Source organism: Limulus polyphemus, unplaced genomic scaffold, assembly GCF_000517525.1.
Source record: "Limulus polyphemus unplaced genomic scaffold, Limulus_polyphemus-2.1.2 Scaffold2477, whole genome shotgun sequence".
NCBI lineage: Eukaryota > Metazoa > Arthropoda > Merostomata > Xiphosura > Limulidae > Limulus > Limulus polyphemus.
The window spans coordinates 111,644-124,414 of NW_013668087.1; the positions used below are offsets into that span (position 1 = coordinate 111,644).

General features: G+C 36.4%; 1 protein-coding gene across 3 annotated transcripts in view; it reads left to right on the forward strand.

Moving 5' to 3' along the window:
* LOC106467072 (receptor-type guanylate cyclase gcy-2-like) overlaps positions 1–12,771 on the forward strand; it is a 98,626-nt gene that overhangs the window by 79,215 nt on the left and 6,640 nt on the right. For all 3 annotated transcript variants that reach the window (XM_022395183.1, XM_013927388.2, XM_022395184.1), the window contains 6 exons: positions 1,810–2,067; positions 2,213–2,340; positions 2,755–2,987; positions 4,052–4,190; positions 10,801–11,035; positions 11,636–11,756. In XM_022395183.1, the coding sequence (XP_022250891.1) occupies positions 1,810–2,067; positions 2,213–2,340; positions 2,755–2,987; positions 4,052–4,190; positions 10,801–11,035; positions 11,636–11,756 (1,114 nt within the window). The remainder of the gene's footprint in view (positions 1–1,809; positions 2,068–2,212; positions 2,341–2,754; positions 2,988–4,051; positions 4,191–10,800; positions 11,036–11,635; positions 11,757–12,771) is intronic.

The window sequence follows — 12,771 nt, forward strand, 5'->3', positions numbered from 1 at the left end:
GACATTGTTTCCCTTCTTGTATTCAAACAGCATTACATGCCGAATGTGTGTCTCGTCGTGTGTCATCACTATAATGGATTAGAGTATACTAAGCTTTACACATTATATAGGTTACACTAGTGTGATGTTTAGGAGGTTCATTTAATTATTATACATGATATAGTTTTTTGAGGGGTGATTAATGAAAGTGTTCCAAAACACGACATTAATCTCTTGACGACCTAATATATAACAAGAAATTCTGCAAAAATGTGATGTGAATTTAATATGCATACATTTTTCAATACTGGCTGGAATAAACTGTTAAACACTTGTGCCGAGGAATCAATAAAAAACAACAACTTGTATATATTAACATTACTACTTGTTAGGACTTAACTAAGTTGCAAGTGATTATAGGTAGACTTTTGTTTTCACTTTTTAGTGCTTCCTACAATGTACATGTAATAGAGCTAGTCATAATTAAAGTAGAGTTGTGTGTGTGTATAAGCAGGCTCATGACTTAACACCAGTTAACAGTGTTGCATATTATTGATTTGTTAGATTATTATAAAATAAGATTATACAATATCTAATAATGAAAATCAACTTGTGAATTTACATTTCTAATTTGTCACATCATTAAAGAGCTGGCATGAAAAAGTGGCTAAAGAATACAACTTCAGAATCAGGGGAGGAGTTGCATTTGCCCCATGATCAGTAATTTTAGTTTTCCAGATGTGCCATGCCTGTCAAAACTTCCACTAGAACACAAATTCAGGAAAGTAAGAGTTATGGTGTCACAAACATAACATATAGACAATTAGTAAAAAAAAAAAAACTTTATGGTTTACTTGACACTAATGAGTAAAGTAACACAAGTTATAAATTATAACAGAATGTAAAAAATCAGATTTTACAGTTTATGCTTTATCAGGGATGGATATGGGGCTTTTTATGTGGGGGGTGTGTCTAACTAGACCTTTACTAGCAATACTTTTAAATTTACATTAACGTCACTGTAGTATTCTTACATATGGAGGAGGGTTCAGACCCTCCTGGACCCTTCCCCTAGATCCATACCTGCTTATGCAAAATTAAAATAGTTCTTAATTTATTATAAAAAAAATTAAAGAGGTCCAGACCCCCTCTCCTAGATCCATGCCTGCTTATACAACATTAAATAATAATGATACCAAATAAAACTATAAACATAAAAGTGTAAAAAAAAACAGTAAATTTATACTTTTTAACCCTATATTGGCTTGAGAGTTGGCAGTGAGTGTTGCCAGCCAGTTGCCTTTCCTTTGGTTAGTTGTATTTTTGTGAAATTAATCGATCAATTGTAATTTGAATTAAACTATTGTTGGAATAATTGAAAACAGTATTAATCAGAAACACAAGCTTAGGTTAATTGCTGCTTATAAGTAATAATTTAATTTGCCCAGCTTTTTTTATGAGTTAGGTCTATCACTTGGTTTTCATTAGTTTTTGATTTATACAAGTTTTCAAACCTTTAGTTAAAGAAATAAAATGCTTTTATTTTCCTTAAGTCGACTGGACTTTGCATTATTTTTACTGAATAATAAAAGAATAGAACCTGCCTAACATTAGAGTCTACTAAAATAATAGTTTTAAGCTTAAGGAAAAGATGCTGTTGATTACTGATCTTTTTTATTATTATCATATATATATTTTTAATGTATTTACTGATTTAGGTTTAAGTAATAAATTCTATATGAACAATTAATGCATGAGAAAGGATAATAATTAAACTTTAATTGTCAGAGTTTTAGCTCATGATGAGATTGATGCTATTTTAATTTTTAGGGCATGACTGCCCATAATGGTTTCCAGTGGTTTTTGCCAAGATGGTTCACTGCTAATTGGTATGACACTGACCATTACAACAGCCAGTCTGATCCTTATAAAGAATACATTCCCTGTACCACCAAACAGATGCTAGAAGCCATAGAGGGCCATATGAGCCTTGCCTACAAATTCTATGGAGATGATGATGGTCTGATGCAGGAAGGCTTGAAAATCAATGAATGGAAGAAAATTTACAACAAGCGTGCAAAGTTTCCAGTGAGTTGAAGTTTCAGGATATTTTAGATAATAGGACAATGTTTTAATGTAAAGTGTAAATGATTTTTAAAGTAGGATTGAATGTTTTCTGTTGTTTTTTAATAACCTGTGAATATTTTCTTGTGAATTTGTCTTGGTTTATTAGGACCGGGACACAAGTCAGTATGGAGGCTATGCTTATGATGCTGTGTGGGTGTATGCTTTGGCATTAGACAAGCTTTTCAAAGAAAATCATAACTATATTGCTTCTCTTCACACAAAAAAAACATCAAAGTAAGTATAAAAAGATCTAACTTAGCTTTTTTATCTATATGCTTATATTTTAACCCATTTGTTAACTTTAATGTATATTGTCATTATTATCCTCTGTGTACCTACCTATATGATTGTACTGATGTTGAAGTATTTTCTTCTTATTTCAGAAAATTATTTGCAAAATCTTATTTACATATTTAATTAACAGTTAGATTCCTCAATTATCATAAACCTGATTTGTGGGTAAATTGTCAACAAAGCAATTTATTTTAATTGTTATTGCAAAATACCTTTAATTTGATATTTTCTTTTTTTTCTCCTGATTTCATTCAAATAGTGAAAGAATTAAAAAATTGTAAAGCTTATAGTTACAATCACAACAACTAATTTAGATTTTTTTACTTTCTTATATGAATATATATATATATATAGAAAGTATGTGACTCTGATAAACCAGACAGATTTTTCTGGTGTGTCAGGAAGAGTGAACTTTGTTGGATCTAGTCGATTGTCGGAACTTGATATTTGGCAGTGGTATAGAAATAGAACTCATCGAATTGGTACATACTACCCTAACTCGACCTACTCTGGCTTCCTAGAATTGAATCAAACAGCTATTGTGTGGCTCACACCTGACGGGAAGAAACCTACTGATGGTGGAGAAAGTGAGAACTTAGGAAAATTATATTCTCTAATGGACTAACCTAATATTTGCAAAGCAATAACTTTAAGTTATGTGAAAGAGTTAGTAATATATTGCTTTCCACTTTTCGGTTTTAAAAAAAAAAAAATAAGCTGTTTACTCTTGAAATATTATGAACTGAAATTTAATGTTCACTTTAAATTAGTTGAGTCTCAAAGGATAAAGTTTGTATTCTATTTGCTTTGCTTCCACTTTTCACATGTGTAGGAAATATTTACATTGTTAGTAATATGTACTTATTTGTATGATTGGGCAATTAACTTGATTAATTGATAACCTATGAGCTGTGATTACATTGATTAGTGTCACCCAAGATAATCGATTACTTGAAATTATGATTATATAGATTAATTTCATGAAAATATTCAGCTAGTGTTTTCAATTAATACTTTCTTCAGTTATTCCAACTATTCAGTAATCAAAATTATGATTAAATCAATTAATATCAGGAAAGTAATCAACTAACTGAAATTAGTATTTCTCATCATAATTGTTTTCATTATTCCAACTATCCAGTAGTCAAAATTACTATTAACTGTCACAAAAATAATCAACTAATTGAAATTGGTGTTTCTGATTATTACTATTTTTGATAAATCCATCTATTGTTATTATGTATTTGTTGTTGGGCACAAAGCTACGTAATGGGCTGTCTATGCTCTGCCTGTTGCAGGTATTGAAACCTGAATTTTACTTTAGATTGTTGTGTTTAACCAGTTCATGTAACCCTAATTGATTGGTAGAATGTAATTGATTCATGAGGCTGACAATTTGTCAATTAGCAAATTCCACTAATTGCCCAGTTCTAAATGTATGTGCATAGTTTGTTTTGTCATTGAAAAATATGTACAGTAGGTAATGTTTTTAAATAAATATTTGACTTAAAAATAACTTTTTTACAATGTGCATATGCTCAAAGATTTTGTTTACCTAAATTTAGTTTTCCAATTATCAAAATTTATGTTATATGATTTCTGTATTAAAATAGTATTGTGTATATGTAATTATGTATTTTCTTACCACTAGGTGTCACCATGTGTCCTCTGGAGAGTTTTCGTCAGGCTCTTGGAGTTAGTTGTGAGCTAACTATTGTTATAGCCAACCTTATGGGCTTTACTCTTTTTGCTCTAATTATGTTTATTGGATTTCTTTTCTTTAAGCACAAGTAAGTCCTACATTTCTTAAAAAAACTATTCCTTACAAGTTTTAGTTAATTCAAATTTAAATAAAAAAGAATACTGGATAATTTCAAATATAGTACCTTACCTGCCCCCATAATAGCTGTTCAAGTTCAGTGCTGCACTCTATATGCAACAGTTTTTGGCATGCTACAAGCCTCGAAAATTCCACCTACCCCACGATCAACGTGGTTCACTGCATCTTTTCATGTAAATCATCATGCAACAACCCTCCACCAATAGGAGTGTGACACTATTCGATTCTACCTAACCATCACTTCTCGTTAGGTAGTGGTCTTGTGCAGACACTTCATTTGTCAGGAATTTTTTATCTCTGCTTTCAAGTTTTTACTAATATTTTTTCTACGGTTTCTTCACTGTAGTTTATGGTCCAGGAAACTTCCCTTTTTTTCTTGCTTTTTCTCACAGTCGATTATGAACTCGGAATTTCGTGTCATGACTACACTTAACACTACTTTGATTGTCGTGACACAGGCTTCAGGTGTGGGGATCCTGACTGGGGATTTTTGGTCATCATTTGGAGGGAATTTGAATTTTACTTGTCTTCGACCTCTTTTTCCTGACACTGTCTGGAATCCTCCAGTCTCTGTAATAAGGCTGTTCACGATTAGGAGGATTTTGACAGCTTTTTTCAAAGCCTGTCCCTTTCCTATGGAACCTGCTAGGCCTATGTTAGCCTTTATGGATATGTATTCTCAGGTTTGTTACAATTTTCTGTGTCCTTAGTTTCATACACACAGCTCAATCCTTCGATTACCTTGTTTTCCCTCCTTCTCCCAATTTTAGAGTACATGCTATGCATTTCATTTCTCAATTGAGGGCTGGTGCCAGCATGCTTTTTCTTCTATCATGGACTTCTGATCTTTATGCATTGGCTTATTTTCAGGCCTTTGATTCCTTTCTTAACTTCCACCAGTTGGAGTCATTTTTGCCTTTGTGGGGGTAGATCCAGTGAATCCTGTATGTTTATTCCAAGCCCAATTTCCCTGCCATCTTCACTTTCCATCTCTCATTTTCACATATCTTTGTTACCTGTGGATGGCTTTTCTTCATAGGTCTCTTTTTGGAGATATTCTTAAATCTTTGGAGTCACGTATGGAATCCACAAAGCAACACTCAACCTTTTCTTCTTTGGTTGCTCATTTGTCTCAGTCTGCTCCTGCACCCTACTCTATATATACCTGTTTTACATTCTTCACCCTCTCAACCTTTTCCATTTCTATACTCTAGAAGTCCATCAGTCTGATTTTTGACTCGCTGTCATACTCTTTGCCACTAACAGTTCTGGTGACTGTCTGGTGGTGTTTGGCCAAGTAGGGGCATGTTTGTCTGAATGTGTTTACCTGTGGCAGATATTCACTCCCAACCCATGGTTATCCGGGGTTTATTAGACAGACTTTTTCCACAATTTCTGTCACCATCTCCTTTGTTTACAGTTCCAATATCCTTTCCATTACCTCAAGATCCAGCTACCAGTCAGCATTTTTTTGAAGCTGTTCAGACGCTTCTCTCACAGCATGCTATAGCATCTGTAAGTTTTCCTTCTCCTGGTTTTTATTCCAGGCTTCTTGTCATACCCAAGAAGATAGGAGCTGGCATCCCATGATTGATCTGTCACACCTCAATCAATTTCTGGAATTTCCCTGTTTTATCATGGAATCTTTTCTCACCCTTTGGTGCACTTTTTCTCCAGGTTTATGGAAGACCAAGGTGAATGTCTTGGACACTTATCTCCATATTCCCATTTCCCATTAGTCCAGCCACTATCTTTGGTTTGTCCACAACCCTTTGGGCTTGCTTTAGCACCACATGTGTTTTGTCAGGTGTTCAAAGCCTTTGCTCAACTTTTTCATGCTGGGGGGTTGCACTTCCACCACTGCATGAATGACTGTCTTCTATTAGCTCCTTCTGAACTGGAGTCTTCTCAACAAATTTGTATGCTCTTCATGGAAATAGCATGTATGGGTTGAATTATCATCACAGAGAAGACTTTCCTGATTCCTACCGAATATCTTGTCCACTTGGCTGTGTTTTTCAACACTTCCCACAGTCAGGCCCAACCTTCTTCACTTTGTCTGCAATCGATGGAGCTTTCAGTTCTCCATGCATTTTTTGCTCCCTCTCTTTTTGCATGCAAGGTTCTGTCATTTTTGGGACTTTTGCTTCCATGGCAACTCTTTTACCCTTAAATCATGCACATATGCATTCTCTTCAGTAAATGTTGCACTATTGATGGAATCTTGCCTGAGATCACTTGGACTCCCCAGTTAGACTCCTTCGTTTCATTCTAGGTGATCTCTGTTGGTGGTTAAAAAGGAACAATACTACAATGGGGATACTGCATCTTCTCCCTCGACCAAAGTTGCATCAGTTCACCAGTGCTTCTATCTCGGGTTGGGATGCATTGGTCAATCAGCAGGAGGCTTCCGGACAGTGTTTTGAGCTTGAAGGATCCTACCATATCAACATCTTGGAGCCTCTGGTCATATGGTGTTCCTTGGATCATTTTCTTCCTATAATACAGAACAAACTTGTCATGATACATTCAGACAATTCCACCATTATCTCCTATATCAATCATCATGGTGGCATTCGTTCTTCTTCTGTTTGTGGTTGAACATTGGAACTTCATTATTGGGCCCACACACTGCAGATACATCGCATTGTGTGTCATGTTTTTGGTGCTTTCAACCTCATGGGAGATCATCTTTTTTAACCACATCAGATTTACCACACAGAATGGTCTCTTAATCCTCAGGTTTTCTGGTGGCTTTGCAATCAGTGAGGTACTCCTCATCTGGATGCTTTGCCATGTTTCTCACCACTTAGTTTCCTCTCTTTGGTCTCTGGTTCCTCATCCATAGTCCCTGGAGGTGGATGCTCTCAGCTAGAATTGGACCGACTGGTATCTGTATGTATACCCTATCTGTCTTCTTCCTTTCCCCTCTACGTCCAATCCTTCTAATTTCTCCTGGCTGGCATAACCTTTGGTTTCCTCTTCTCCTTCAGCTCCAAACGACCCCCCCCCCATTCCCTCTTCCTCTCATTCTGTCCTTCCTTCATTAACCTTGGTCGCCAGCACTTTATCCCACCCTTCACACTTTCTGACTTCACGTTTGGCATATATCCAGTTCCTTGAAAGAAGATCTGGATTGTCTATGTGTGTTGCTTCCTATTTTGCTTGTTCCTTCGACACTTCCTCTCTTGCAGTTTATCAATATCAGTGGAATGTCTTTCTCAATTGGTCTTTCTCCTTCTTGGTCCATTTTTCCTATTCTTACAATTTGTTTACCTGGCTGTTTGATAATGGGGCTTCTGTCTCTTCTGTTGTAGGTTATAGAGCAGCCTTATCCAGTACCTTCTATTTTTCTAGGTACTGTATTGGGTTTGCCTCTCCTACCATCTCCTTCTTATTGCCTTCCTTCCAGATTCATCAACCTCCTCACTAGACTGTTTTTCCAAATTGGAATGTCAAGGTTGTTCTTCACTCTATCTCACTCCCTCCATTTTAACTTTTGGCTTCCTGTTCCATGTATCACCTATCCACTCAGATTTATTTCTTACTCCTTCTTAGCCTATGGATGTTGTCGGTCCAATATTTTTGCCATTGACATTTCACATACTCTAATCTATTCCTTGTATATTCTCTTTAACCAGATTGATCTTTCCTGCCCAAAACTTCAGGGGCTCATGAGGGAAATTCTTCATATATGCCAATTTCCCTTCCTTCCATTTCTCACCTTTATTCTCAGTCTGATCTAGATAGACTTCTATGTCGTGTTTATGCTCTTTGTTGTTATATTGCCTGGACAGCCTCTTTCCATAGTTCCCTATCCCACTTTTTCATTCTCTGGAACCTTTCCACATTTCATGACCTTTCTCATTTTACCCTTACAGGTTAGGTTTGTCAACTTATTGACTGATGTATTTCTCCCTCTTTCCTTCATCCCGGAATTTGTTTCAGGTGATGTCACAACAGATACGACACCTTACCTTTTCCTGGTCTCATCTGTGTCGCCCATTGGGGAATTTTTTCGGTCAGGCATGTGGACAATACCCATATGTTCAACTCCCACTATCTTCATCAGGTGGCTGTTTCTTCTTTGTTGGGATACCACCTTTTTACCTGTTACATTACTTCACACATCAATTTGACTGTGCCTAGGTAAGTTTGATTTTCCATTTTTTCTTTACAGAGGCATGTCCCTTTTAGGTCTAGGACCTCGCTCAGCAGTGAGCTTTCCCTGTCCAGGTATGCGACTTATCTAGTCACACAAAATTGTGCACCTTATGGCTGACCATAAGTCATACAGTAGTATATTATCAGCCACCTAGTGACTCAGTTGCTCCACCGGTGTCCTTGCGATAGGTCCTGGAGGTTGATGTTGTTCAATCTCAGCTTTGCTCATCCTATGGACTGTGGTTGCTTAGGGCATCAGCTGGTGATACATACACTCCAGGATGATGGTTCCTTGCAGTATTTTGCTTCAACAACATGTCCTTTCCAGACAGTACTAACCCATGGACTTTCCTGGGTATAACAGAAAGGGATTGCTGCCCATCACTGCCATCCCTTTATTGAATAAATCAGGGGTAGTCTGCTTTTCAAAATAGGGTTTTTTGTGGTTACCTATTGCACTGTCTCCAGCATCAGCATTCTTCCAGACTTTTCACCATGATTCTTCTTCCATTTTCTTCTAGTGGAATATGAGAATTCTTGCCACTTTCCAGTTCCTAGCCTCTGGGGTTGTGGACTATGGATGCAGTCTCCTGGATGTGCTCAATTACATTCACTAGATAATAGGGTGGTGGTGTTCTGCTAATGTAGACAGCATAGATCTTCCACTCATGTGCTCCATGTGGTGGGACCCGGCGATTGAAGTTGCATGTCCATGCACACCAGTGTCTGTATGGCCCTATCTGAGGGTTGATGTTGTGCATGAATCACAATTGTATATTCCCTAAATTATAGTAGGTCTGCCATGTTGCAGTTCACCCCTCTGATTGGGATCTCTCGTCTTATCATTGACTGGATGTTGGTTCCCAGTGAGTGGTTTTGGATTTGAGCAGGACCAATGAACATAAATCCTCACACACGTGTTAACTGTGATTCCTCATCCCACCTCAGTCATGAGTTTTTGCCTTGTGCTCCACCTTGGTGTGTTGTGGAAGTTGATGTTGCAAAAATCTGGTTTGATTCCACCCCAGATCTGTGGTTCCTCAGGGTGTCAGACAGTCATCTATGTGCTCCAGATTCTATGCGGTGTTATTTGGAAGATGATGTTGTGCAGGACAAATGTAGCCCCTCTGGCACTTCACCTCTGTAAGGTTCACTACCTGAGGTGGATGTTGCACAGAGTGGAACTAGTCCAATTGGTTTTGGATTTGATGTACACCACCACAGTGGCATATCCCTTACTACCATTGTTCGGATGTTGGGGTTAGTTGTGGATTTGTGCACATGCACTCTGTTTAGTCGATTGGTATGGGATTTTTCTCTTTCTTTTCTACTCAACTTGAGGTCAAGATGCTGTGAACCCTCCTCCTACAACAGATTGGAATATGTATGCCCGATGTCACCTAATTTTGGACTAGAGTTGACCTACCGAGTATGGTCTGATGCACCCTAGCCACTCTACACACCAAGGGGCATATCCATTTTAGCTTTACCCACCATCTGGTCCATGGCTGGGAACCCTACTTCATTCTTCTGCTGGACTATGATTCTGGAGATTCCAGTGGGATGTGGGATCAGACTCATAAAGATTTTTTCTCTCATTCATTGGATGTGCTCTTCCCAATTTCCGACAGTTTATGTGATACCTATTTCCATACTGGGCGAAGAATATACCTGGTAAAGAAGTAGTGCAGTCTCCACCTGTATTCCTCTCCCAACAGGGGTTCACACTCCATGGGTGTTATTTGGATGATTTTGAAGGATACTTATCTATATCCCTCACACCAGTCCCTCCATTTTATTATGTAAGTGGAAGTAAGGTACTGTATTGAAAGTTAACATTTTCCAACACTGAAAATATATTTCCTATAGGTACTTACCTTCTCTCACACTTCCCAGCCTTCCTGCCCACTTAAAACTAGTGTTTAACTTCTGCCTAATCTCAAAGTGATGGTTAGGTAGAATCAAATATAGGGATTCATGTGCATTAGGAGGGTGTGTTGCATTCCAATTGGTAGAGGGTTGCATGATAATTTACATGCGAAGATGCAATTTATCATGCTAATCATGGTGTAGGTGAGAGTTTCAAGGCTTTTGGTATGCAAAATTGTTTTGCATATAGAGGGCAGCACTGAAAAAGAATAGCTATTATGTGAGGGAGATAAGAACCTGTTGGAAGTATATTTTCACTGTAAGAAAATAATAACTTTTCCTTTGCATTGACTTAATACAAAAAGTTCTTTCTTTCGATAAAATATGTTTCAGAAGTAGTATAAAATCATTCCCTATTTACAAATAATCTTTATGGTAAGTTGCATTGTCATGATTTTATCTATATTGGTTTAACAGTAAGCATATCACATGGCTGTAAATTACAGTTATAAATTTTTATGTATAAGATATGAAGATAAAGTAAAACGGACAGAAGCCAGAATGAGAGAATTGGGACTGATGGATATGAATCATTTTTCTGCTTTGGATGGCTGGGAGATTCCAAGGAACCATATAGTAATCAATCGTAAACTTGGAGAAGGGGCTTTTGGAACAGTTTATGGTGGAGAGGCTCTTTTAGATGATGGATGGGTGGCAGTGGCAGTTAAGACATTGAAAGTAGAAGCTGATGTTGAAGAAAAAGTAAGTAAAATATGGTTTTAGATTAGCTACTTTGTTGGAAGAATGCTCTTTTCAATATAAATAGTTAAATGATACACGTGTTGGTTATATCTATACCATACTAGTGATTTCTTTCATGAATCAAATAATTTATTAAGTACAATTTTTGTAAAAGGGAAAATATAACTATTATTACTTAGTTAATATGGTAATTCTCAAGATGAATAACATTAGTTTAGTATGGTTATATTGAAGTCATAGTGAGGGCTGATTAATATGAAATGTAAGTAAAAAGTTACCAACTAGGCTAGTTAATTTAAACTGAGGCATCAATCATTTATTTGGTTATTTTTGTGAAATAATTTAAACATTGTCATCAATGTTCATTGGTAATTGATTATATAGATTAAGTGAATTGCCCATTTCTAACTAACATGTTGAATATTTATCAGTGCTAGTTAATGTGTATGTTTGTGAAATTTATTTAAATTTAGTTGAATGGAATTTTTATATAATTTTTGGAATATGTTTTTACCCTTCTTTTGATTTAAATTTCATTGTATCACAGCAGTCTTTAGTTCATTTCTATTTTATGCCACTACATTTTGCTATAAATTATAGCTAGATTTTTTAAGTGAAGCAGAGATGATGAAACGATTTGATCACAAGAACATTGTTCCACTTTTGGGCGTCTGTACGATAGGCAAGCCTGTGTACACAATAATGGAGTTTATGTTGTATGGTAAGTCAACAGTTTATGTTGTATGGTTAGCCTCATAAATGATGTTGTATGTTAGCCCAGCATTCCATTGTCAAAAGTATCATTCCTATCTCATAATTAGCATTTCTATCTCAGTACCAGTATTCTCATCTCAAAATGTCCCCTAATTTCCTCATCAAACCTAGCATTTTCATATCATGAATAGCATTTCTGATTCTAATCTATCATTCCCTTCTCAAAACTATTGGCCCCTCCAGTGGCTCAGCAGTAAATCTGAAGGCTCATAATGTTAAAAATCCAGGTTTTGATAACCGATGAGGAATATACAGCACTGATAGCTCAAAATGTAGTTTGTGTTTAACAACAAACAAAAAAAGCCAGTATTCCTCTTTCAAATACATCTATTCCATCTCAAAAGTAGTATTTCCCTCAAAAAACCAACAATCCAGTCACAAAACTAGCAATTACATCACAAAATTAGCATTTCCATCACAAAACAAGCATTTCTCTGAACATCAATGGAAATTTCCATCTTGATTCTAACATTTCCATTTCAGTACCAGCACTACTGTCTCAAAATCAGCATACTCATCTCAAAACTACCATTTTAACCTCAAAACTAATGTTCTTATTCTCAAAATCAGCTTCAATTTTTCTCAAATCTTTTTGTAAAACTAGCATTTCAATCTCAAAACAAGCTGTATATTTAATAAATTTTTAGCAATTCCCAACTGAAAGCCAGCATTTCCATTTCAGAACTAGAATATCCTTCTCAAAATAGCGTTCCTGTTTCAAACCAAGCTTTTGAATCTCTAAACTAGCATTTCCATCTAAAAAACAGCAGAAATATCCAGCAATTTCCAGTTCAAAACTTGCTTTAACAGGTTAAAGCTAGCCATCACATCTCAAAACTAGCATTACCATCTCAAAATTAGCATTCTTTTGTCAATGTGGCCCAGCATGGCCAGGTGGTTAGGGTGCTTGACTCGCAATCTGAGGTTCACAGGTTCAAATCCTCCCCATCCCACTGAACATG